Genomic DNA, 26522 nt, shown 5'->3' with positions numbered 1-26522 from the left:
AGCCCGCTCCTTTGTGAAAACGAGCCGGTCCGAGTGAGCAGCTGCTGCAGGCGCGCAGGCCTGTGCCGCACCCTTTCTGCTCCTCCCGGTACTCGGATCAGTGCGCGCAGGTAACGACCAGCCCAACTACAGGAAGCAGCAGGAAAGTGCCAACCCAGGTGACGGAGACTATCCACCGCGTGTGGGACTCAAAGAAAAGGCTGGAATGGAGTCTGGATGGAAATAGATAAAAGAAAAACACAATAGCTTAGGAGAATTGCTTTTTATTTTGGCACCTCTGTTGGTGTTTTTTAAAATCTTTGCGCCTCGAGGGTGTTGAAAGTGCGCAGGAGGAGCGCTCAGGTGCGCGTTGTTTCTCCACTCGACGACTTCTAATCAGGATATACTTGACGAAGGAGTTCCCAAACGCCAGGAAAGGTGAGTTGAGATTTCTCTACCCGTTTATTTTCTTGTGCGTAAAATGCCTCTGGTGTGAGTTTGAGGTGGGTGCTGCTGGAAAAGACAAATGTTTGTACGCGTTATTGTTCCTGTGCCTGGAGGTCGTGACTCCCACCAGCGTGCTGAGGCATCTGCACTGTGTCAAAGTAACATGGAAGGAGTCTGGAGTTCATTACAGCCTGAACATCCTCAACACTTTATGAGTAATGATCCCATCTTTTAATGTAACCCAGCAACTTTACCCTCCACTAAAGCAGTCTTATCTGTCCTCCACGCAAGATAAAATATTTTCTCTTCTGTCTTATGTTTGCTGGATTCCTCCACTGCAGCAGAATACATACATGAGGAGCTTTTATAGTTCACATTCTCCACTCCTGTTTTTTTTGTTTTAAAGCTATCTTTATAATCCAAGGCAGTCAGGAGAACAGAGCTGCAATAAAGTGTGCGGTTGTGAAGGTTGTCCTGTAAGGTTTTGTTGACACAATGTTACAGAGTGTTGATTCAGTGGAAGTTGTGTGGCCACGGCGTGATGATGAACTGAGCGTACTGAATAAAATGTGTGCTACTACTTACACATCAGAGAGGGGAGCAGAAAAATAAGACGCATCAGTTAATGCCCTACAAAAAGCACTCATTTCCATTAATGATAAGCTCTGGATTATTATCTTTTAATTTATTAATTGTTGCTTTATGAAAAAAAAAAAAGCATGACATTAGTGATGTAAAAAGCAGGAAAACTGTTCATCTTTACATTTAGGATGTTGGAACCGGCAGGATTTGGGGCCATTCACACTGAACAAATGAGTTCTAGTCTGATGGTTTCTGCCCAACATCTCCTGTATCTTTTATATAATACATCCAATATACAGTTAATTACAACAACACTGACAGAGCTGGATATTTAAACCATATCTGTATCAAAAAACAGCAAATATGAGGCCAGTTGTTCAGGAAAGTTCTGATAAACCAGCTTGTTTTTAGACAACATTCAACATTTGAGGGTTTTTTTTTAGCTTCTTTAGCCTCTAAATGCAGAGTTTTACTTTTATTATTGTTGTTGTTAATTACTCAAAGAATATAAATCTAGCTTAATGAATCTGAGGTACTGCATCCCTTTTTCATATAATTAATATGTAAATGAGTTCATGTTCTCATCTCCACCACCTTCCTAAATTGGGTAATATAGTTTTCATTTGAAATTTTCCAAATCCAATTTACAATTACGGATGTATTATGGGATGTTTGTGCTGCAGAAAAAACACAAAATCACCTTTTTTTAAAATAATTTTTGCCGTTGAAGTGGACGAGTCGGCCGGCACCAGAAGAAGGACGCTACAAACGTGAAGATGACACTTATTCAGTTATCAGGGTGCACAACCACACAGTTGTTTTTTTTTTTTTTCTAGTTCTCAAATGTGATTCAGGAATTAAATTGCTTTTTCAGCACCACTTAATCAATCAAGTATGTCCTAATTGGTGCAGAAAGAATGTGCATCATGTGGCGCAATCAGACTTTGAATTGTGCTTTACCAGATAAAGCTGCAGTAAAAAAAAAAAAAAAAAAAAGTCACACCTCCCTCCTCCTGCAGCTCCTCCCTCCTCGCTGTATTTGCCTTCCACCAGATGAGTCGATGATAGTCTCTCTAAAAGTCAACATCCACTGATAAACTCTCCTGTCACGGGCTGGAAAACAAAGCCAAGAGGAGCTGCAGAAATTCAATTTCCTCTTAGAATATTTCTACTACACTGTGCTGAAAGGTTAATGATGCCAAAAATACGCTGCCCTCTTCAGCTCTGATTGTTTTTGAGTTGAATTCTCCAGAAGGCAGGCCTTAAAATTGGTAAAAATGAAATGACAAATCACACAAAAAGTTGCACCTACAAAACCAGATCGCGTGTGAATGAGCTGCATTCTGATTGAAAGCACTGAACCGCACTGTGGGTTTGCTTTAGCGACACCACAACCTGATGTAAACTTTGCTGGAAATGTGAACACACATGACAACAACAACCGTGAATGTTCCACTTACTGCTCATTCAGGGCACAAGTGTAAATTAAACCTAATTCCATCAGAGCTGTCTAAAAACAAGCAGGTTTATCAAAATGTTACCGGAACAAAAAGTCTCAAAAATCACTGACAAACTATCAGATCTGGCAAATGTGGTGGTTTTTGATAAGGCGCTACAGACACGTGTTGCCATGTTTACACAGCTTATTGATTGGTGCAAAGAGAATGCTTCCGTGAATCAAAATCCAATAAGCTGTAATCGTATCTGGCTCGCTCGTTATGCAAAGGCAGGAGCCAGTGTTCTCCCAGTACAGTCATTCGCTGCTTTTGCTGTTCCCGGAGCTCCACCAGTCAGACTCAACATGATCCGACGTCTTCTCTCTTTTCCCTGTCGTTTTCAGCAACAATATTCATCAGCTCCAACTTCGACACGATCCGCTCTGTTTCAGCGACCGTTGTTATAAGTACATGAAGGAACTCAGCAAAGTGAAAGAGAAAAACCCCCGACGCTAACTTGTGTTTTGGTGTTGTGATTGCAGACCGACACAGCAGCGCACCAATCTCAGAAGTGAAAGTGTATTACATGGGCTATGACGTGGGCTCTGATCAGCATCACGGTAATCTACGATGTAGCGTGTCAAGTTGAGATTCTAAAGGTATCGGAGAAAAGCAGATGATTCCTTTGTGAAGCTGCGAGTCGCTGACGAGTCACGGTGGTTTTATTCATTTACTGAAATGACCTTTAGGCAACTAAAACACGCCACCTGCAGCAAACACAGAAGATGTCTCCTGTTGAGCGCCACCGTTCACTCCAGGGACTTGTTTCCCTCCAAAAAAATTAAAAAGCGTTCATTTCATTTCCAGCCATAATTACGGTCTTTCTGATGCAACAACAAACCGTGCATTGTGCGTCCATCAGAACATAAAACATCATCCAGGAGATGTGTAGTTTATGATTTTTGTTATAATCATGTCTCCCATGTAAAAAGCAAAGAAAACACAAAACAGACTTTTCTGGTAGAGCGACCACGCTGGCTTCCCTGTGTGATACAATAGAGGGACTGTTTGTGTGTTGTCTGTGATTAAATGGCTAAAAGTGATCATTATGCAGATGACACCTGGACTGTCCCACCAGTTTCATTTCCACACTTCAGAAACCGATTACACCCGGAGTCACAGACGGCTTCTGTGGAGATGGGAAGTTCAGTTTTTAATTGGAATTAGACAAACACAATGAACTGTCACTGCCTACGCTGCAGCATTGGTTTAAGTCACTGTGTGTGTGTGTGTGTGTGTGTGTGTGTGTGTGTGAACAGTCTTTCCGATTCCAGAGCAGTCGATGTGCTCAGGCTCTTCTTTCAGAAAGACAGAGGGGAGGAGGGAGGACAGACTTGGGTGTGGCTCCTCTGGTAATGACCGGTTTGCATTCAAACCGGTGTTTACTGATTCAGCCCAGTCCATTCACACACAAACAGACACGTGATGCATGAAAACATCCAGTCATGCAAATGCACTGGAGCCACACAGACTGGAAGAACCACAGTCAACTTGTTGGAATCAAACACTTGCAGCTCATACAGCAAAAGAGCAGGTACAGGGCTGGAAGTGCTGCAGCTGGACATCAGTTCATGTGGACAGACTGCACAGATCGCTTTAATTGAGATGTAGATTAGCTGGTAATTGTATGGTGAGTTCACAACAAGCATTTGTGATAAAGAAACACTAAACCAGCACAAAGAGTAGGAAAGAGGAAATGGGTAGCTCGGTGTGTTTGTGTATTTGGACATAAGTTCTTTGTGTGGATTAAATAAACAACATGTTAATTGGGGAGTTTTAGAAGCGTTGTTGTCAGCTTTGGTTATGCCCAGCTGGATCTTTCCCCCTCGCTTTCCAGTTGGGCTAATCTGTTGCTGGTTGGAACCTTTAATATCAAGGACAGGGATAAACGATCCAATCGAAATCATGGTCAAAATGTTCCCTTCGATTATCACATCAGCTTAAGGTCTCATCAATTACCTGCATTTTTTTGTAATATTTTGAGAAACATCATGCAGAAAGTCCCGTCCAGAAATAAAGTCCTGCACCCAATAGTAGGGGTTTTCCCTTGATGGAAGAACTATTGGCTTTGCCCCAAAAGAGGGTAAAAGCAACACCAATGGAAAGTTTTGGCAAATACGCTTTCATTGTGAAGTTGACAGAGACGCGCTGCTTTTAGTCTGAGTGGATTTACTGTCAAGTGTCCGTTCTGAGCCGAGTAAAACCGCACACGACAGCACAATTAGTTCCCGTCATTTGTGCTTTGGTTGAAATAATCTGCAGTGTGTTGACTTGTGAGCTTTAGAAATGACTGCAGTTTCATTTTTGCTGCACAGATACACAAGAATGCCGTCGATCTTCTCACGTCTTCACGTTTTACAAGAAACTGAATAGACTTTAACCCTCAGTGTGTTGATGTCAGTCTTTCGGCGACACTATTCGGGGCTCCAGACTGCGACCAAAATGGCGCATTTGCAACCTTTTATTGAGAGTGTGTGAGTTCAAATTTCAAGTGGTTGCATGATGATCATTAAGCTGTGTTAGTGTCACTGTGACTGACACAGGAAGCTGCCGTGTTAACCACGGCGGTAGAAAGTAGTCGTAAAAGGACGGTGTAAAATGGACGTGGGAATAAATTAAGAACAAACAGAAGCATGATTCAAAGCGGTGCAGGCTCATCAACGTGTCCTACAAATACAAGCTTTAATGCAGGGGTGTCCAATCCTGGTCCTCGAGGGCCACAATCCTGCATGTTTTAGATGTTTCCCTCTTCCTACACACCTGATTCAAATGATCAGCTCATCATCAAGCTCTGCAGAAGTCTGATAGTGATCCTGATCATTTGAATCAGGTGTGTTGGAAGAAGGAAAACATGCAGGATTGTGGCCCTTGAGGACCAGGATTGGACACCCCTGCTTTAATGCTAATATCAGCTTACTGTTGTGGGATGATATTGGTATGGGGGGAAAAATCTGAAATATCTTTGACATTGCCTGTAGCCCACAGGAAAAAAAATGAGTGAAGGACGACAGGAGCCCTGTCACCACTCATTGATCTCAATCTTGAACATAACCTGCTACAGAACAGATTAGCCGTTCAGCCTAAGTTACCATGGTGATGTACCCCAGTAAGAAGTGAACCACCGTCGTAGGACTGAAAACCCAGGATTGAACCTGAAGTTCCCTCGCTAACCCTAAAGCCTGCTTCGTAGTACAGGCCCCAGGTAGGAGATGGGACCAAATGAGAAAGTTGGTCTCACTGGTGCTACCAGTGAAGTTAGCCTGGAGTCCTGCTATCAGTCGTTTATCCACCAACTTTTGGCATAAATGTTAATCCTTTTGGAGATAGGGTGAGGAGCTCGGAGTAGAGCCGCTGCTCCTCCACGTCGAAAGGAGCCAGCTGAGGTGGCTCGGGCATCTTTCTCGGCTGCCTCCTGGACTCCTCCCTGGTCAGGTGTTCCGGGCGCGTCCCACCGGGAGGAGGCCTCGGGGAAGACCCAGGACACGTTGGAGAGATTATGTCTCTCGGCTGGCCTGGGAACGCCTTGGGGTCCCCCCGGAAGAGCTGGAGGAGGTGTGTGCGGATCGGGAAGTCTGGGCGGCTTTGCTCAGGCTGCTGCCTCCGCGACCTGATTCTGGATAAAGCGGAAGAAGATGGACGGATTTATACAAAACACTGATCACCAGCTAATCACCAACACCATCTGTGTTCTACTTGATATCGAGCAGTTGTAGTGTCAGTTTCTCAGAGCTTTTCTGTTGGTTATGGTTGCTATGAGAGTAGTGTGATTGTGGTGGTTCCACATCCTGTCACAGTTCATGTCTGGAATCTGTTGCCATCTGAGGCTTTGGCTGAAACTTCAAAACACACACACACAGCCTTCCACCTGTGCAACATTTAAATTGCTGCTTTTTTTTGTTTCCGTGGTCTTTGCTGCACGAGTTTTCAGATCACTTGACTGCGTTGCACCTGTTTTCATTGTGTGGCTGCACACTGCACTGGCTCAGACGAACAAAGGTCCCAGGCCTCCAGGTGCACGCTGACACGCAACTATTGTACAGTCAGCATCTGAATGGTGACCGAACACCCAGTTATGACAAAAGATGTGTTTTTTTTTTTTTAAAACTATTAACTAATCATCCTGTCCCTACAAGTGGATGTGCATTTGCTCTTCCTCTTTTTGTGTGTGTCGTAAGGCCGGCGGGGTTGGCAACAAAACCGCCTCAGAAGCGACACTAACGGCACTTTTTGTTGGCTTTGTTAAAGAACACAGATTTTTTTTTTCCCCACAACACACTTTATTCTTAAATTGTAAAGTGTTGTTTGAGCCCAAGCAGCTGCACAAGAACTTTTAATAAACTAAAATACAATATAAAGTTGGTAAATTTAAATGTACATAAACAGACTGTTGCAATCCAGCCTCGAGGGTCAGCTGGATGTAAGAAAAAGTCCAGATGGAAATGGTTCAGGAAAGCAATTTATTGCTTAGTAACGTAAATGAACATAACAGAACTGTGACAATACAAAAGAAGATGGTGGATGTTGCTACAAATCAAAAGAACCAAACAAAGGCTAAGAGAGTATGGAAACTAGCAAACTAAACTAAACTAAACTCCTTCGCCAAACTTAAATCTAACAGCAACATCCACACATAACAAAAGAAACTAAAACAAACTGGTGCCTCAAAACACACAAAACACGAGTAACTTCTTCATGAAGTTGCGCAGCTGCTAACGGGAGTCACAGTCTTCACTGAGACTCTCAGAACTCCCACACCGAGTTAGCAGCTGCCAACAGAAGTGACATTACAATAGACACAAATCACACAGAGCGAGAGGCACCAGGCCGGACTGTTCACATTAAATCCCAGCCAGTCCTGACTGAAAGGTTGCTGGTTGCTTTTATAGCCAGGTGTGGTGATTGCTGAGGTGGAGGAGGAGTGGTGGTGGTCCAATCAGACGTGACCAGAGGCGGGGAGAACAAGGGCCGGAGCTCCAGGTTAACTACCTAAGATGACTGGTGTCCTGGAGCGAGCCCTAGCCAGGTCATCTCCACATGCAATGGTCACAAGTCCACCACATATGACGGCACAAACACCATGGGCCATAACAACGAAAAGATTAATGAGTAGGGATGCACGATGATTGTTTCCATCAATGTTACCGGGTGAGAAAGGCTTGAAAATGAAACATCTGCAGCGGCCCAAATAATGGGTAATGGCAGGCAGACGACACCTGTCAGACTCAAGGTTTATAGTTTTGGAAATGTTCTGCCTGTAAGTTAAAGTGGTTTGTTTATTTTTATCCAATGAGTAATGGAAAGCATTGGATTTTATATTTTGTCCATCGATGAACGGCCTGACTGATCTTTGGATCCAAAATTCTGCATTATTCGGTATAGCTATTAAAAAGGAAAAAGAAATTCTGATGAAATGAATACATGTAAAAACACAGTACTCTGGCTCTGATGCAGCTCTGATTGGTTCGTAACAACCACGAGGAAAAGTTCTTTTTGAAGTAAACACATGGAAAGCATTATTAAGTATTTTAACAAAGTTTTGACACCAAGATTTTTAATTTTTACTGACCATCTCCTGGTATATGAGCTCCAGATATGGGCTAGTGCGCTCCTTGATTACTAATATTTGGTATCAACCAGAAAACAATCCTGTTAATCTGCTAGTTAATTCCACTACAGAAGCGACCGAATGTTCTCTGCAGTCTGGTGGAAAAAATATGTGCATACATCGGCATCTGCAATCAACCGATATTAGTAAAAATGGAGAATCCTTCATCCCTATTCATGGGATTCCTGAGATTCGGTGTGAGCAGACGGCCGGACACATGACAGCTTTCAGTACTTGAGGGTTTTTTTGTTTGCTGCTGTGTGTTGGTAGGACTGAGTGATAATTGTTACAGATATTGCAGTTTGATTAATGATAAAATCTTTTCCAGTTTCGGCTCAGTTTTCTTGCTGCAGCGGATTCAGAACAAGCTTCACCACATGAGATAACATCAGAACCATCGCTATCTCTCGCTGAGCACAACACGAATTAAACCACTGACACGACAGTTTAAACCCACTCCATCGCGTGTGTCTTACTTTGTGATTTGCTAACTGAGTTGTCTCAAACACTGTTGAGCCCTAATTACCAGTGCAACAACAACAACACAGTGATCCAGATAAGGAAAGCTTTGATCTGATGCTCCGGACTCGCACCAGTGTAGATCCAGTCTATGGATTTCGGCCAAATTTGAACAATGAAAAGAAATTGTTTATCAATGTCATACTGACACTAAAGACGGTAAAAGATGAAGGAATTCTGCTGCGAGTGTCTGGAGAACTGCTGCGTTACAGTCCTCTAACAGTATGATGGACAGTTTTTAAAAAAAGGACCAACATTGATTTTATTTCATGCATCCATCTTCTTTATCAAAACCTGGTGCGAACATTGCACACACTGCAGCTCAACCACTGGATGCTCTGACTGCAGTTTGTAGTGTTTGATCACGTCTCCAGAGCAATAGAAATGGAACACAAGGTACGAAGACTTTCACTTCCGCCGGCCTCACCACGCACCTGAGAACGTGCCATGTGTGGTGTCACTCAGTCAGTTGTACTGACGCACATTTGTATGCATGCGTACCGCAAATGCTTTATTTCATAAAACCGCAAATGGTGTTTTAACCCTTTGACCCTTTCACATTCTTTCACCACAGTTTTTTTTCTTGCGCTGTTTGATGTCGTTGCCTTAATCAAACCCTTTTCTCGCACTCGCGTCTCATCCATCATTTCATTCTCGAGCCTCTAAAGTTCTGACTCTCTGCACATTTTTCTGCTTTTGATTTGGCATTTCTTTCCACACACCCTTGGTAGGAGAGTGGGTCACTGAGGTTCCCTCCCTGTGTGTGTGTGTGTGTGTGTGTGGATGTCGTGCATGTTTGGATTGAGATTGAGTTACATAGCTGGATTGTGTAATTGTGAGGTGTGTCTCTGCTGTAAGGCGCTGCTCGGCTGTTTCCATTGTTGAGAGTTGAAACTTGGAGCTGCTGCAGTGTCGTCGTGCTGCGCTGGCTTTCGCAGCAAAATGGAGAATGTGCGAGGGAGTGTTGTTGACTCCAAACGCTCCGTGCAGCCTGTGCAACTTTACCGTAAATAGAGGATTAAAGCCCGTTGTTGTTGGCCTCGCTTTATGTGTGTGTCTCAAAGTGAAGGTTGAGTTTTTTTTCCTTCTGAGCTGTGGTTAGTTTGGATTACGGCGTCCCAGTCGTGCAGCCTCGCGTCTTCCTGTTGTGACTTGTCGTGCTGAATGGATGCTATTTACTGACTCATTAGTAATAAGATAATAGGGATTAGCTGTTGCTGCTAATCAAGATTTTCTAGCTTATGGAGATCAGAATTCTTTAAAGATGTCATCCTTAGAAGGCTGCATTTACTGTGTGTTTAGTCCTTTGAGGTACACAATATACTGTAGTTTCATTTTACTAATTAACCAGCTTATATTATGCACGGTGAAATAAACGAAAACTACAATGCAGGATATTCTTCCTGTGTTGTTGCCTCTCTGGGGGAGTTTTTAATCACTACAACAGCGGTTTCCTGCATTATCAGGTAATCTAGCAGGTTTTTTCTAGATTAATAGATTTCTCTGTAATGCATAAGAAACCATCACAATGTCCTAGAACCCCAGACAGCAGTACTAAATATTTGATTTGGCATAAACAGTGTGAAACTAAAGATGTGCCCACAAGCCCACAAACGTTGTGGCGTCGCTCTGCTTTACCGCGACCGTGCAATACGTTGCAGCATCTCTCTGTGAAGCCGTGTGAAGAGGAGTTTGTGAAAAAGCACTGCTCAGATAAGGAGGTCGGCAAAATACACGTGTTCTAATAATCCACACAAAACACGCAGGCGGCAGCTTCTCGTTTTTAGTCTGAGCCGACTTCTGCTTCGAGCGTAGAAGCGAACCAGCAGCAGGTGAGATCAGCTGTCGTTGACGAGTGTCTCGTTTAGTAATTTGATGTCAGAACTGGTTGTCAGATTTGTGTGCTCTCTGCTGGTTAAACACAGTTGCTTATATCTTTAGTTGGTTCCAGGCATTGCTGATGTTAAAGAGTAACAGCCAAATCCACTGTTGTCCAGCTTCATGATTCATTTGTTTGTGACTGATAAAGTTGCTTTAAATATAAGCACTTGCACAAATGATTTTGGATTAATATCCTGCAGAATGGTTGTGTTTTTACTAAGAAAGCTAATTATTCATTTGTCCACAGATTGACCATCCAGTGTCCCACACAGCTGCACCCCGAAGGCTGCCGACTTCACACTGGATCCCTCCGGTGCTCACCTGTCCATCTCCAAACCACCGAAGCGGGCGAGCCTGAATGCCGCCTTAGTCCTTCCCCTGTGCTCTCTGTCTGCAGCGCCGCCCTCCTCTCCTCTCTCCTCTCCGTCTCCTGCCTGATCCCACGTCCGCCTTCGGTCTCAGCATGGATACCAACACCGCGGACAAGGAGGGATGCTTCTTCAACCAGACCGTCAAGTTTTTCTACGAGGAGAGTGGCAAGAACATCAGCAACCACTGGCGCAAACGTGACTATGTGATTGTCACTCTGGGAATGACAGTTTGCTTCGTTGTTATTTTTTCCAACCTTTTGGTCATTGCGGCCATTTTCAAAAACCGACGCTTTCACTTTCCTATCTACTACCTGTTGGGTAATCTGGCTTTGTCAGACCTTTTCTCAGGTAATATTGCTTTTACTTTATCTGCTTCTCATTGTTATTGTTACGTAACTGCAGAGCAAACACAGGTCTAATCTACACTGCATATTATTAGTATTAGTATTAACAACATACACACATTCTCAGACTATCTAAATCCTGTTTTATAATGTGTTTTTGTGTTGTTTTGTGTGTTATAATAGGCTGTAAGGAGACATGATAAACTTAGAAACTAGACCTTAGAAACAACTTATCATCTTTAACATCTTATCTAATCATAAGTTATCTAATAGTTGGTACATATTACAGGGAAACACTGAAAAACAGCTAAATAATATATTTAGGAAATATTGTTCCTGTAGGATTTCTGTCATACTTTAACACAAAAGGATATAAAATTGCATCCCATGTCGTATTTAAACGTGTCACCTTTAACTTGGTCAACTTGATTTTTCATCATGTTGTACTTCAGCACAGCAACCTTTTAACATTTGAGACTCTACAAGAAAAAGACAAACGTGTCTCTCCTTGCGGTCTGTTTTTACAGCTGGTTGGGCAACCAGGCTGCCTTCTTATCAGACCACGGTGCTGTGACACGAGTCTAGATGCTGCTGATGTGCTACATGATAAGCAAAGGCTCGCATGTGGGTGTTCATCACAACTGTGGTGCTAATGTGGCGCCTGTTCCTCTGAAAAGAAGGAAAATGCATTTTAAATTAGAGCCAAACCGATGCCGTACGTTTGGCGCTGATGCTGATATCAGTTTTTAGGGAGTAGAAAACTGCAATGTCGATACTTAGAGTTGGATTGAAAAGGGAAGATGATCATTTTTTTTAACACTCCAGCAGTATATTTCACAAGCTAGTTAGCATCTTACCACCAAGACACCCTCTGACTCCGCACCACCGTCTACTCATCTGTGATATGTGCTCTGCTACATGTGCTGCAGACACTTAAAGAATGGAATCAGGGCAACCTCCATTGAACGCTGTAATGACACTATTTCTAAATGACTCCAAGCATCTTTATCTGCAATATGTTCTGTAAAAAGACAAAAATCCCATCAATCATCAGTATCCCATCAATACTGGCTGACGATATCAGCCGGCCCACATATGGGTCAGGCGCTACCTGTAATGTTTGGAGTTCAGAACTTCAAACTTGCTAAAATCTAAAGAAAAATATCTGAAATAAACGCATGAAATTGTAATTAGAACAAAATCATTCAAAGTAATGTAAGAACTAATTAAAAATGAATACAAGCCTTATATTTATGATGTTTTCTTACAGTGAAATTTGTGAACTTGTAAACACAAGCCATGAATACAAAGTTAGGTTCAGTTAGACAGTCAAGCCACATTTGGAGTTTTCTCTGAATCCTCTCTGTTTCCATCCAGCTTAAACTCATCTCACAGATAGTGATCAGCTTGACTGAAATTAGTCAGTCTCTCTATCATCACTCTTCAGATTGCTTGTAGAGACACGAAACAGAAGTTGTCCCAGTTGTGTAATGCAGAAAAACAGTCCTAATACACACACTACACCGTGACCCAACGTACGAGGTGTGTCAGAAAAGTTCCAGGACTGGTGTCACAACAGATATATTTCAAACCCAAATTACGAGTTTTCCCGTTCAGACGATCAACCAGCACGTCTACAAACAGATCCTGCAGCTTTTGCTTCTTCAGAAGAGACGAGAGTTGTGGCAGGACGAGTCGTGGCTGCTTCACCATGACAACGCGCCTGCTCACAATGCCCTGAGCATCCCACAGTTCCTGGCTGAGAAGAACATCACTGTACTGGAGCATCCTCCCTACTCACCCCACCTGGTTCCCTGGGTTTTTTTCCTCTTCCCCAAGCTCAAGGGGTTCATCAGAGGGACCCGTTTTGAAGACGTGGACGACATCAAGATGGCTGTGACGACAGAGCTGTGGAGGATCCTGGAAGAATCCTTCCAGGAGTGCATGGCGACGTGGCAGAGAAGGCTGGGGAAGTGTGTTAGACTCCAGGGGGATTACTTTGAAAGGGAAAACTTGTAGTTTGTAGTTACAACACATCTTTTGTGAAACCGGTCCTGGAACTTTTCTGACACACCTCGTATGTAGCGCTGTAAAGTATGTAATACTGTAGTAAAATCCCCACTTTCCTCTCCCCAGGTGTCTCCTACCTCCACTTGATGTTTCATACCGGTCCCTGGACCATTAAGCTGTCCAAGTACCAGTGGTTTGTGCGTCAGGGGCTGATCGACACCAGCCTGACAGCCTCGGTCCTCAACCTCCTGGCCGTCGCCGTGGAGCGACACCAAACCATCTTCAACATGCAGCTGCACAGTAAGATGAGCACCCGGCGTGTTTTCGTCATCATGGTGTTCATCTGGCTGCTAGCGATAATCATGGGTCTGGTTCCCACCATGGGCTGGCACTGCCTGTGCGACCTGCCCAACTGCTCCACCATGGCGCCGCTGTACAGTCGCAGCTACCTGGTGTTCTGGGCCCTTCTCAACTTGCTGACCTTCTCCATCATGGTGGCTGTCTACACCCGGATCTTTATTTACGTGAGGCACAAGAGCAAGCAGATGTCTCAGCACACCACCCAGCAAAGACACAGAGAAACGGTGTTCAACCTGATGAAGACCGTCTCCATGATCCTGGGTGAGGACGCGCACATACTTACTAAAACCTATGTTGTGAATGTCTCATCAGCTCCATGTAGGTGGTTTCTCTGACACTCCTGCAATGCACCTGAAAGTACAAACAACCTGTCCGTGTCAGTCAGCGTGCGCCTGTGGCTTTAAGTGCAGCGGAGAAAATCACAGCCTTTAATTAGCGTCAACACCGGTGCACATGAAAAACAGGTATGTGCACTTGATATGAACGCAGAGAGCAGTATCCATGAGCGGAAAGCCATCCTCCCGAGAGAACAACATGTAATAAACGTCAGTACTTACTTGCATCGTAAACGGGGTAGTCATCGAGGACGTTCAAGAGCCAAAACTCGCTCAGTGATTTACACGAACCGGTCAGAGTTCAGTGGTGTAAACCCAGAACAGTTTTATAGGTACTTTCATTGCGTATTTCCATTTTCTACAATTCAGAGGTAAAGATGGTACCTTTTATTCTACTTTCATTTTACGGCCTTAAGTTACTTTGCATATTTGAATGAATAATAAATAAATCCACACATAAGGAAAAGTCTCACAGTGATATTAAACTTTATTGATCCACATCGAGGGGGAAATTAACAAAGTAACCCGCAGTAAATATCAGTAATTATAATCAATTATGTAATGACCTTGGAATTCATTTGCCAACAAAACATGACTCAGATTTTCAGCTATATAATCCAGCTATAAAAAAGAAATCTAGCTATATAATAGGGGAAGTTTATATCTCTGTATATGAACCTTTATCAGTTTAGAGGGCATCTGGTTCATAATCAGCACATCATCATTTCCATTTTCCTGAATGACTCCACAATCAACCACTTTATGAACATGTCAGTCCTTTAACCTTCATCAGGCAAAGTCTAACAGGATACACGTGTTTGTTTTGTCAAAATGTTTGAATTCATGCAGCTGTCAGGAAGATTTTTTTGGTTTGCAAGACCTTTTTTCAAGAGAACTTCCTCCACTATAAAGAGTGGTGGGGATCTTGCAACAAGAACCACAACGTCCTTTTCGTGATTGGAGTGTGAGACTGCTTTGTAAATAAGTTGGTTAAAACTGGTAAACATGTGGAAAGAATGAGCATTAGAGAGCCTAAAACTCCAAATAAGTATTTTATTTTATTATTTCATGATTGCAAATATTTGTGGTTAAACTTAAAGTGTGAAAGAAATGTAGAATATATTGATAAATTAATACTCAAAAACTCTCCAACCACTTCTAACCTGCAAGGAAACCTTTATTACCGTGTTTATGTGGATACTCATGGCTTCTGGTAAAAAGCTAATTGGAAACCGTTTCTTGAGGGATTTTAATTGTACAAATGACTCATTTTGTGTATACTGTGGGAGCTCCAGTTTTTCAAGGAAGTGTTCACCTGGATCTTGGCAGAATAAAATGACAAACACCTACAGCCTCCTCAGCCTATGACTGCACAGCCGGGCTGCCATGCAGGCTCGTCTCTCAGCTTGTCTGGACTTGTAGCATCAGACTTTATTGCCCCCACACATTCACTCCTTCCCTTCTCCCACCAGTGCCTCTTGTTTTCTGCAGAGCCAACGCTGCTCCCTCGCTGCTCTGCCGTCTTTCCCAGCCTCCCCTGCCCACGGAGCATTTTGAACTTTCGATTAAATTCCTTAAAATGTTTTTAAAAAAAAGGTTTCAGGTCTTTCTCCCGTCGCTCAGCAGCCTGGTTTCAGCCCCTCTGGCATGTGAGGAGGGCGAGGAAAGCCCCGAGCGTGCCCTGACAGGGAGCCGCATAGTTCAGTTACTGTGACAGAAAACAGCTTTCCTCCTGATGACACCACTGAGAATGTGTGGGGGGTGAATCTTCTTTATTTGTGAGCAGCAGCAGCTTTTCTTTCTTTCTTTCTTTTTACCCTGAACGTGAGGGGAGCTGTTTGCAAAGTGGCCACATTTTGGCTGTTCGTCACGTCTTCAGATTGTAAATTGAGGGTCAACTTCTGGATTTAGATCTGAGGTTAAGCGTGCAGTTGTGACAGTTAGGGTTAGAGGTCTGCGTGTGTGTTCCCTCATCGCTTTACCATTTCCTTCTTCAGCTCGTACGTGTGCATATATTAGCGGCGAACGTGCTGCATGTGTGTGTACATAGTGAATTCCTGAGCTGCCTAATCGAGTATTATGATAATGAAATTTGATCATACAGACTAAACCCACACCGCATGCTGACATGTTATACATGTGTGTGTGTGTGTGTGTGTGTGTCTGTGTGTGTGTGTGTGTATGTGTGCATTGTCTGTAAAGGAATTTACAGTGCATTCCCCCTAAGCTGCCCCCTGCTTCCTCACATTCTTCACAACTCTGTTCATTTTCTTTCGTCTAACTCCTTTTTTTTTTTATCTCTAACTTTTCTTGTTGTTTTCCAATGTTATTTCAAGTCTTCTAATGACCTTACGTACCCTTGATCTCCCTCCTCCTGCCCCATCTGCCCTCTACAGGCTGCTTTGTGATCTGCTGGACGCCCGGCCTGGTCGTGCTGCTGCTCGACGGTCTGGGCTGCGACAAGTGTCAGGTGCTCCGCTTTGAGAAGTACTGCCTGGTGCTGGCCGAGTGCAACTCCTTCGTCAACCCAATCATCTACTCCTTCAGGGACAAAGACATGAGGAGGACCTTCAAGGAAATCCTATGCTGCCTGTGCCGGCGGAGCAGAAGAAACGGAGGCACCTCTGAAGTTCACTTTAACACCGTGGAGCACGAGGTACTGTCCGAGAGCACCGGAGCCGATGACAGCAATCACAAACAAAACAACCACTCGCACTAAGGACTGTTTAGAACAAGCCCCTGAAATCACACTGACTGTAGACAGATAATGATGATGACGATGATCTGTTTACCACATATAGTTCAACCACGACAACCGTCACCGCAACAGTTTGAGGCCTGTGTAACGACATCTGACAGCTGAGAGTGGCTTATTTATTGGTTTTCCCCTCGTAGAAAGAAAATCCTTGCTACATATTTTAGTGTAACAGTGTGAACTCTAATTATTTAGAAGAGCACAAAAGTGGAAAACATCCAGGTGCAATTGGATTTTAAAAACACATCTCAAAGGGACTCTATTTTTTAAAACTTATTTCACCTAAAGTGACTGTAGCCTTTAATACTAAATATTAGCTCACTGTTTAGCAGTTAAACCTGCAACTTTACTGTATTCATCGAGGTGTCACACCAGCGTTGCCCATACGTTGGCCTCTGCAATATTAACACTGACCGCCACATGTTCAGTTTTGATTGGAGGAACAATTGGTGGCATTTCCCCCAAAAAGTTAATCAATCTGGAATTCATTCATGATTGTTATCGTAAACACCTCAACAAGTCTCTCTAACACTGATGCGTTCACGTTACCTCTGATAAGTTGGTCTTTAACCCGACACTGTCAACCTGGGACGCCCAACTCTTCTGTTAAGTTATCAGCAAGCATGTAAGGTGCCATATTGCCTTTCTAGATCTAATTCCTAACCATCGCAGGGAGACCTCTGGTTTTTTTTCTTTACTCTAGTCTGGCTGGTGGCCGTTAACCAGCCTTTACTGTCTGGACCAGCTCTGCAGTGACAAGGAGAGTCAGAAAGACGTCACGCTCCGTGAACTGGGCTTTTATTGGCTTTCCTGGGGCAGAGAGCATGATACGTGACACTTGGATAAGAGCTATGTTGAAATGCTGGACTCTTAGACACTTTTTGGCCAATTACAGTAACACAATGACTTCCGTCTGCATGTGTTTATCAGTGGCTTCATGCCAGTAATGAGACTTCTCATATCTTTAGTCATTCATGTTCCACGTGTGCCAGTTTCTGTTAGTTCCTTTTGCGCTTTACAAGTTACTTGTTAAGCAAGTTTAATTCTCAAGAAAGCAGACTAATAAATTATCGAAACAAGATGATTAAGAAAACAAACCTCACGCAAAAAAAAGACCAAAACTAGAGCTATGGCAGCAATCTTTGGGGCATAAATGCAGATAAAAATAAGTTTAAACTGTACACTTTCATCTGAAAATCTTTAAACAAACATGATAAATATGGCATATTAAAATGGATTGCACCTGATTTCTGTTACCATAATCAAACCATAATGGATTCATTATTAATTATCTGCTTCATCAAATACAAACAAAGGCACTTATGCTTTTTAGGCGTTGTGTGGCTCGACATGGTTACCAAGACACGGTGTTGAATGTGTAACCTCAACCTCCTGACTCTGTTGTCCTGTACTGTCAGTCTGGTGCAGGAGCAGGTGTGACTGTTAACTGATAACTCTTTGATGCCTTTGTGTCTTATTTGACAGCACTGCTTAAAGTATGAACACATGAGCTGAGCTAAACAGTAGAATTTCAAAAAGCACCGTGTTTGACAGATGCAACGTGTCTTATCCCCCGATTCACCACACTCCTGTTTCACAGGGCTTTTTATTGTGTTTCCTTCTTTCACTTTCCCTCTCACACTTAAATACAGCCAAAATCAGCTCAAGGTGACAGTAGGGCAAACTGCATCACGTCCCAGTTGTGCGTGTAGGAACTTGACGTTCACAGCTTCATGTGACAAAGCAGCACACTGTATGTGTGTTCATTCACCAAGCAGAGACTGCGTGTTAAAACGCGCCACATTGTTCTTTCTTTTCTGCTCTTATAGTCTGAGTTCAGCTCACAGCTGCAGACTTGTCGTCAAAATTGGCTTTGATTAGATCTAAAGACTTTTTAATTTGAGGAAGTAGCGTGCACTCTGCCTGGACAAAGCAAAGACACATCTGCACTTGTTGCATCTGCTTGACCTCATGTTTGTCTTCTCCTGCTGGAACTTGTAGCGTTTCCTTAGTCGAACGTGGGCTGACTGTTCTAGCTTCGGGATTATACTCTGTATTGTGTGACGTGTCAAAACACTTTCCCTGGTTTAAGTACCGAATGCGTCCTGACTAATGCTGCTGTCTTTGTGGTGCATCCGCTGTGCATTACTTGTGTTGGTTAGCGACACAACGCCACATGATGAAGGTCATGTGCAGCTGCTGCAGCTGTGATATTTCTGATCAGTTACTGTATCAGTTATCCATTAAATGTCAGCTAATGCTAAAAACTGCCCTGCATCGTTCTATGGCACTTATTCAGATTGTTTTCTCCTGACCAGATCCTTGCTTGTGTTGTATTTGCTCTCAGATGTACGTCGGTTTGGATAAAAGCTTCTGCCAAATGAAATTATAGAATTGTAGGATAATCTCCCAAAGTCACTCTGAGTTTTTCTGTCTCAGAAAACTCCAGAGATAGTCTGTTTTCAATATGTCATGAAAAGAGAAACAAATTCACATGTGATATTTAGGTGAATAAATAGCTGTAAGCATTAGCTCATTGTCGATTAGCAATTCATTTTTTGTTAATACCAAGTCATGTAATTGGATGTAGCCTTAATCGATCTGTGGACCATTTACCCTAAAAAAGTACAATATTTACCTCATGAACCCAAAAACCTGTTAGTGGGTTTGAAAGGCATGTTATCTTTAAAAAATTACACCAATTATCAGCCAGAAACTGTAAAGGCAAAAAGAAACAGCTTTAAAAAAAAAATTAAAAAAAAAGCTTTCCGACAGTCGTATGAAGGTGTTATGTGTGACATAGACTTTCATCAAAATGAAAAACCAAATCTAAGCTTTAAATTGAAGATCTACATGTCTTCTGTAAAAATTCCCCCCAAAATAAATGTTTGTTCAACCAGATTCTGTAAGAAAAAAATAAAATTAAAATAAACTGTACGGCGCAGCTAGAAAGCCATTAGCCACTCAGCTGCAATGAATGTAAGAAAAATTCCCGAATAATGTTTAAAGTGCAGGCTGTGCTGACAGAGAGCATGTATGGAAATAAATTTTAAAAATGCCTCCCTATCGTATGTACAGTCACTATTTTTCTAGTATTGGTAACACCTTTAGGCACTTTGAAAAATGTTATACTTTTTTTTGGTAATCGTAGAAATTCAACTTTCCTTTTTAATGATTTGTGACTGCTGCACAAAAGACATTTTCCAGTTCCCGTCTCTAAACCTTGGGTTGTTCACATGGAAGCTAGATGACTTTAACTCTCCCTGTGCCAAACATGAAAAGTGGAAAAAAAAGGGAAGTAAATGGTTTCGGTTCCTGGCGCTACAACACTTTTTGTCATTGGTGGAGCGCAGTGTTTTTTTTTAACTCTACCTCCAAATGCACGACGTTAAATTTGTGCTCGGCTTCTGAACACACGAGAAGATTTTGAACATTTTGCTTCTGTTATGTTTGTAAAAATATGAGTTGTTGTTTTTTTTTTTTTTTTGAGCAAACAAAAATTGCGTCCTTAAAAATTCCATATTTGCTGTTGTTCATTACAGCTTAACATGCCTGCTCTGTGGCAACAATGTGCCACTGTAACATGAAACTGAACTTTGTCATATCAGTTGTGTCCAATCTGATCAGAGTCAGTGGTGGCATCAGGCAACGACTGCTCTCAGCTCCATACTGTCTCCACAACATGTGTGTTCAAATCTTTGTCTGTGCTCAAAATGTGCCCCATCATTCATGCAGCGTCGAGGCACAAATATAATTCCATGCATGTGTTAGTTCATTCATCCAAGATGTCAAACTTTCCATGAGTCAAACTTTAGCAGAACATCAGGAGTGACCTCGATCAAACTCCTTCAATCCCACAAAACAAGGTCTATATGGCCTCACTGCCCGTTTTATTTGGAATTACCCAAATGCCTGGAATTATACTGCTGCCTTATGCAATTGTTACTCAGTTTATACTGACCGCAACATTTCTGTGCCCTGTGTGCTGTTTGTTAATGTGTGTGTGTTCGGTTGTGTGCTCAGGTCTTAAACCAGTCCAGATGTGTGCTGGTGATTAGAGTGGGTCATGCTTCTTGCCACATTTCCTCTGACTTGTTACTCTGGCATGTGTGTTTGTTGGAAGCATGCACTCTCACGCAAACACACACACACACACACAGGAAGTGCTGTCCTGAGTGTGTGTGATCTTGTACGTGTGCACGTGAATATTTGAGTGTAACAGTGATTCGCAAAAAATCTTGTTTTATGTGTTTCTTGTCAGTGACATTAAGATGATGGGGAGGAGGAGGAGGCCTGTGGGGAAGCAAAGGCAGAACAGAGCTGGTGAGGACAAATCCTCACCACGTGTTGGTAGGGAAATATGCAGTGACTCATGCTGCTGACAGGAAGTTAGTCATAAACGGACAGAAACAAATAATTAACTACTTTTAACGGTAATTCCATTACAAGAAGCTATTAAAGCCATGATTCTATATTCCAGCTTTATTCTTTGTCTTCCGATTTCAGATAAATCAACGTGTTAACACTTATTTTGGTTTTTTAGGCGAACTGTTGGTATTGTTCTGACAACTTGAGAAACATTTTCATATTATTTGGGGTTTATTTTTGTACAAACACTGTCACAACTAATATGAATAAATGCATAATCTGTCTACATGTGTGGTCCTGTCTGTCTGCCTGCTTTGTCTGCTTTCCATCGTCTTTGCTTCTTTGTGATAACCGGTGAGTTTTACTCGTAGAGATCGTGTGGAAACACCATCTGTGGGGTAATAACGTCTGTTTCTCTCAGCTTGTTTCGCTCTTTTTTTTTTTTTTGCTAGTTTGGACATGACTAACATGTTTTCTCTTCGGTTCTTTTCCCCCCTCTTGTTTCTTTCCTCTGAACCTAATCTCTTATTTTCCTCTTTGACTCTGGTGCTTTTTTTTCTCCACCTCATTTCAACTCTTGCCTCACACTCTTATCTATCTCTCCACCTCTGTCCGTAGAAGTGTCATAGCGTCGACCTGATAGAGAGGAGCAATGGGACGCCTCTCATCTCTGAGAAGAAGAACAAGAAGAAGAAGACACCAGAAGACGTCCCTACCTCTTCAGAAAACTGGAAGTAACTCATGCATTTTCGATACGCTCATGATGTGCGTACACACACCTGACAGCTGAGATCCACCGATCCGTGTACGCACATACAGACGAGCCTCAGGAGGTGTGGCGGGAGTCAAAAGGGATTTACTTGTTCCAGTTGGATTTGTACCCCTGCTGCCAGCAGACGTTGGTCACTTTGTCTCATGAAGCCATGAGGATTAACTTCTCACATTAGTTGGCCAAAATGACAGCTGGTGTATCTTCTAATTTCAACAAAAGTGCTCCGTTGTCAACACCCAGCGACACGAGGAGACAACAGACATTTACGCAACATGAGGGACGTGTGAGAGCTCATTTCCTGAGGAGACACAAATAAACCTCCCGTTTTTTCCCCTGAAGGGGGAAGACGAAGAACACCTGGAACAAGCTTCATGGAAGAACTGACTCAAAATGTGTGGACAAGTCGCAGAGCATGTGATTGTTGATGCCAACGAGGAAGAAGTCCAGCACCTGTAAAGTCCACTCATCACAGCTCATGTTCTGATACAAGTTTGAATTGTGTAGTAAATCCTCTTTCATGAAGATTCTAAAGTTTTTCTGAAACGGCTTTTGAAGTTGTTGTGTGATCAGAGGTGAACCCCGTTCTCTAGTCTGGACAAAATAATAGAAACCCTCTGCTGTGTAATGAAATACAGCTCGACCTCCAGAAAGTGATCATCAAATCAAATCAAGTTCACAGTCATTGTTCTGTACACACCCAGTAGTACAGGCAAGATGAGAGGGCGACGGTGCAGCTGAATAAACGCCTTCACAAAGGGACGATTCACATCAGGACTGTTGACGCAGACTGCATTAGCTTTAGCTGAGTGTTAACTGGCAGCTGGGTGTTTAGCTAATGGTTGGGAATCTGATGATGTCGAGGTTCATTTATATAAAAAAAAAGATATAAGCTCAGAGAAAGGTCAACATCAGTCATTAATAAGGCTGTAAAGAATTAGAAGGCGTAGCTGATGCTATGTTTGGGGTTAATAAACCGTTTCTTAATGCTTTTGTGATCACAAATGAGTTATTAACCTGATGTTTGGGTTTCCAAATTGTGTAACTTGCTCAATTTTTTTTTAATCTTCAGTTCACACAGGAGGCCCTCTCGTAGACGGATCAGCCATTTGCAGAGCGATCACGTGAAAAATCTGTTTCCTAGAAGCTGCTGCCTTTTAAAGGCTCGAAGCTTCGTACTGTCCAGATGGGTGCTGGCTTTTATATGGTTCTTTCTGTTTCATTTTATAACTGCCACAATCCCTTTTTACAACTAAATATACTGGATTTTATACTTCTGAATTGAAGACCTAAAAGATTAATACAGTCACAGCTTTTCCTCACTGATTTGCTGCATACTTTTAGTCTAAATTTTACTATAATTGGGTTAAAAACTCACAACCCTTGTCAAGATAAATACAAAAAGCGAAGAGGATAAACGGCCAATACTAAGTAGAATACTCACCACATGGGAACCCAAAGCTAGCTTTTATTTATGGCTTGTTATTGATGTAAAAGTAAGCTATTTATGAACATTAACAAAGCCTTTAGTCAGAACATTTAACCCCGCTACAGCCTCTCTGCATTTGTTTTATACAAATCAACGTCTTCTTGGGTTAGATTGCTGCAAAATTGTACATGTTGGATATTTTATACTTTTTTTTTCCCCCCAATGTTTTCAAGTGTAAAAAAATAATGTGTGTTGGGTCATTTCTGCCGCTCACAAAGTGGATGTTTTCTTGATGTTGCTCTTAAATATCAAAGCAAACACACTGGCTTGTAATTTAACGGCTTTAGTGGCGACTGGGGTTTGAGTTCAGAGCCTCTGAACTGTTTTTGATTCACAGACGACAGATAATGCTACAAGCCGTTCCTTCCTCTTGGCTCTATTCTTGTTGTGTGTGTTTTTGTGTGTGTGTGCTGCTGGTATCATGTAAACTGCCTCTGTGCTGGACTAACACATGACACAATATTGTAAATAGTTTGTGATCTACAACTTTATTTATGATCACATTCTGACAGTAGATCTAATGTACAGTATGTAGTGCAGATTTGCCGTCAGAGACAATTAAACATACAAGTTTGTCAGGATGACGCCACAAATGTCTGTTACCTTGTTATTAAGCGTGAATAACTGAACAAAAAACATGAAGTTTTAGCTGATTATGCAAGTATCAAGTGAAACTGACATGAAAATGTTAATAGGAAGGAACCTTTATGGATGTATGTTGTGTTTTGTGTCTCGCTGTGATCATCTACTTCTCAGTAACTCTGTGATGCCATTAAAAACATTGTGTATCTCTCTCTCATGCAGCCTCCTCGCTGACATCTTTTCTTTAGTCTTCCTGCCAAGCTCAAGGTTGTTGTCCGTTTGCTTTGGATCCAGTTGGGCGAATGGATCTCATGATATCACTGAGTTTCCTTTTGGACGCTTTTTCTTCCTTCAGGTTCGCAGAGGGAGGAACGAGCTCTGGTTGGGTGCCAAGATCCTTTTTGTGTTCTTGGGAAAATTTCCTTTTTATCTGTTCGCCGACTTTTTCCAGCCCCCCTTTGTCCTTCTCCTTCTTTCCCTGCGAAGCGTTTTGAATCGACTCCCTCCTGACGTTACCGAGAGAAAGCCTTTTCAGTGATATCGGCGCTTTCTTGTCTGTTGTCAGTGAGAATCTCTTCTTGGAATGCTTTTCCCTCCTCACTTTATCCAGACTCAGTTTTTTCAGTTGCTTCTGCAGTTGCTTGCGTTTCTTACTGGGTAGCGCCCCCTTCAGCTGATTCATGGCTTTTTTTAAAGGCGTCTTCTTCTTCTTTTTCCAAAAAAAGATTTTCTTGAAGGAGGAACCACCCATACCTGCAGGAGGAGGAAACAATCAGCGATCAGCCACAACACAAAGATTGTTCTAGAGGCCACTTTACGCGACATATAGAAGACTTAAAAAGAAGCTGATGGTTATATGGTTTATTTAAACGTGTAGTTTGTAACTGCACAGTTTCAAAACGAGATTGTCAGGGTTCAAGCTTTTTGAACGTGTTCTAAATTCACTCAAGATTTCACAGTGAAAATAAGAGAACTGATATCCAGGACAGATCACTTCAGGCTGATGCTTTTCAAATGATTTCCGTGCTATAAATTCAGCAGACTTTTCAGTTAGCGGTTAAGTCTATTTGTTATTGTTGCCTTTCAGACAGAAAATGGTCTTTAAATTCAGTTCTATATGAATAAACATTCTAATTAGACACTTCTGCTAGACTTAGTGTAAGCCTTATCCTGTTTAATGTGCAATGGTAAAAATATCTTACCAATAAAGTAGACTCATAGTAAATTAGTAGATTCTAACTGACTATAATAATAGCATGACAAATATAACTAACGTCAGTGCGTCTATACAGGAAATACCAAATACGAGAAGACACCTGACAAGCTATCAAAACATGACATGACTGTGAAAGTTCCAGTTATTTTTAAATCCTAAACTAAACCCCCCCTTAAGGTCTGTTTAGAACTACGCGCTTCAGGCTGCGTTCGTTTCATACGTCAACCACACAAACCAACAAACACATAAATGCACACACACACACCTCGAGTCTTCGGAGCGTTGGTCAGAGCAGACGCTTCGGTTGCTTCCTTAACGTTGTCTGAGCTGAGCTTCAACCCAACACTAAAAATAAAGAGGCTGCTCTTCCATCATGTGAGGCATCTGATGAAGCAGATCTGATAGCACCACTACCCCGAGAGACAGATCAGCCCCGAGACGCCTTTAGTCCTCATTTCTGTGATGATTTAATTCCTATGTGCAGGGACACACTGAAAGCATGAGGAACAAACTGGAAGACTAACTGGTTCTGTGACATTCTGTCAGGCCGACGCCGCTTCAGAGAAATGTTTGACTCACCACAAGTCCATCAACACCCGCCATGTATGTATACGGCCCTCCTTGTTGACCTGCTATAAACCTTTCCTGTGTAGGAAACACCCTTTAAATTTGCCAAACCTTTATTTATTTATTTATTTTACTGCAAACAGCTGTAGAATGAGAAGCACTAGTTCTGTTAATTACATTTATATTGACTCTGTTCTTTTCCAGTGTACCAGTCAGCGGTACACAGTGTGACAATAAACCAGCAGTAATCAATACCAGGGCCTTGAACCCGAAGGAGCGAAACAGAAATCAGCCTTCAATCTTTTAATTATTTACACTGGTGTTTTTTGCCTATAGCATGTCGTTTTTTTTTGTGTTTTGTTTTGTTTTTTTTCAGGTAAAATGACCTTTCAGTACATTCACTAAGCTGGACAGAGAGACGACCAGAAAGGTCTAAAAAAAAAAAAAAGACTGGACATACAGGTGGTGATGTTTGTGAAATCTGCCAAATGAAGGAATATTACAGCAGATGCCTGATAGTTAGAGCCAACATAAGCTGTTGCTACACGGTTGGTTGATTTCTATGAGCCTGAAGAAGAAAGGATATGTAACCAGGTTATGATAAAGCTAAAGTGAAATATTCTCACATCTGAATAACTAACAGGCAGCAAAAGCCACATCTTTAAACTGTTGGAGGAAACCAGTGCAGCAGTTTATCTCTGTCTCTTTCTATTTATTGTTTTTTTTTTAAATTTTGCACTGTGGTAGGTTTGCTTTTATCAGGACACAACATCGAGTATCAGCACTGTGACTTACAAGCAGACCAAAGTTAAACTACATGAGAGTAGAGCTCACTGAGGCAGAACCC

At 42.3% G+C, this 26522-nt stretch overlaps 1 protein-coding gene and 1 long non-coding RNA gene across 2 annotated transcripts; one reads left to right on the top strand and one right to left on the bottom strand.

The window, feature by feature from the left end:
• On the top strand, positions 1 to 24109 carry LOC103367025 (lysophosphatidic acid receptor 2-like). The gene is made up of 5 exons (XM_008294917.1): positions 1 to 417; positions 10757 to 11228; positions 13361 to 13855; positions 16326 to 16585; positions 21671 to 24109. The coding sequence occupies exons 2-5, from the start codon at positions 10973 to 10975 to the stop codon at positions 21788 to 21790; spliced, it is 1131 nt and encodes a 376-aa protein (XP_008293139.1). The 5' UTR covers positions 1 to 417; positions 10757 to 10972; the 3' UTR covers positions 21791 to 24109.
• On the bottom strand, positions 23468 to 25653 carry LOC103367026 (uncharacterized). The gene is made up of 2 exons (XR_520701.1): positions 25374 to 25653; positions 23468 to 24645 (listed from the first exon to the last, which is right to left on the bottom strand). It is a non-coding gene; the product is annotated as an uncharacterized LOC103367026 (long non-coding RNA).
• Between the last annotated feature and the right edge of the window lie 869 nt (positions 25654 to 26522).

This window comes from Stegastes partitus, unplaced genomic scaffold, assembly GCF_000690725.1.
Source record: "Stegastes partitus isolate 25-593 unplaced genomic scaffold, Stegastes_partitus-1.0.2 Scaffold1007, whole genome shotgun sequence".
In the NCBI taxonomy this organism is placed as follows: Eukaryota; Metazoa; Chordata; class Actinopteri; family Pomacentridae; genus Stegastes; species Stegastes partitus.
Note: the sequence above shows the minus strand (reverse complement) of the source record. Positions and strands in the feature narration are given on the sequence as shown.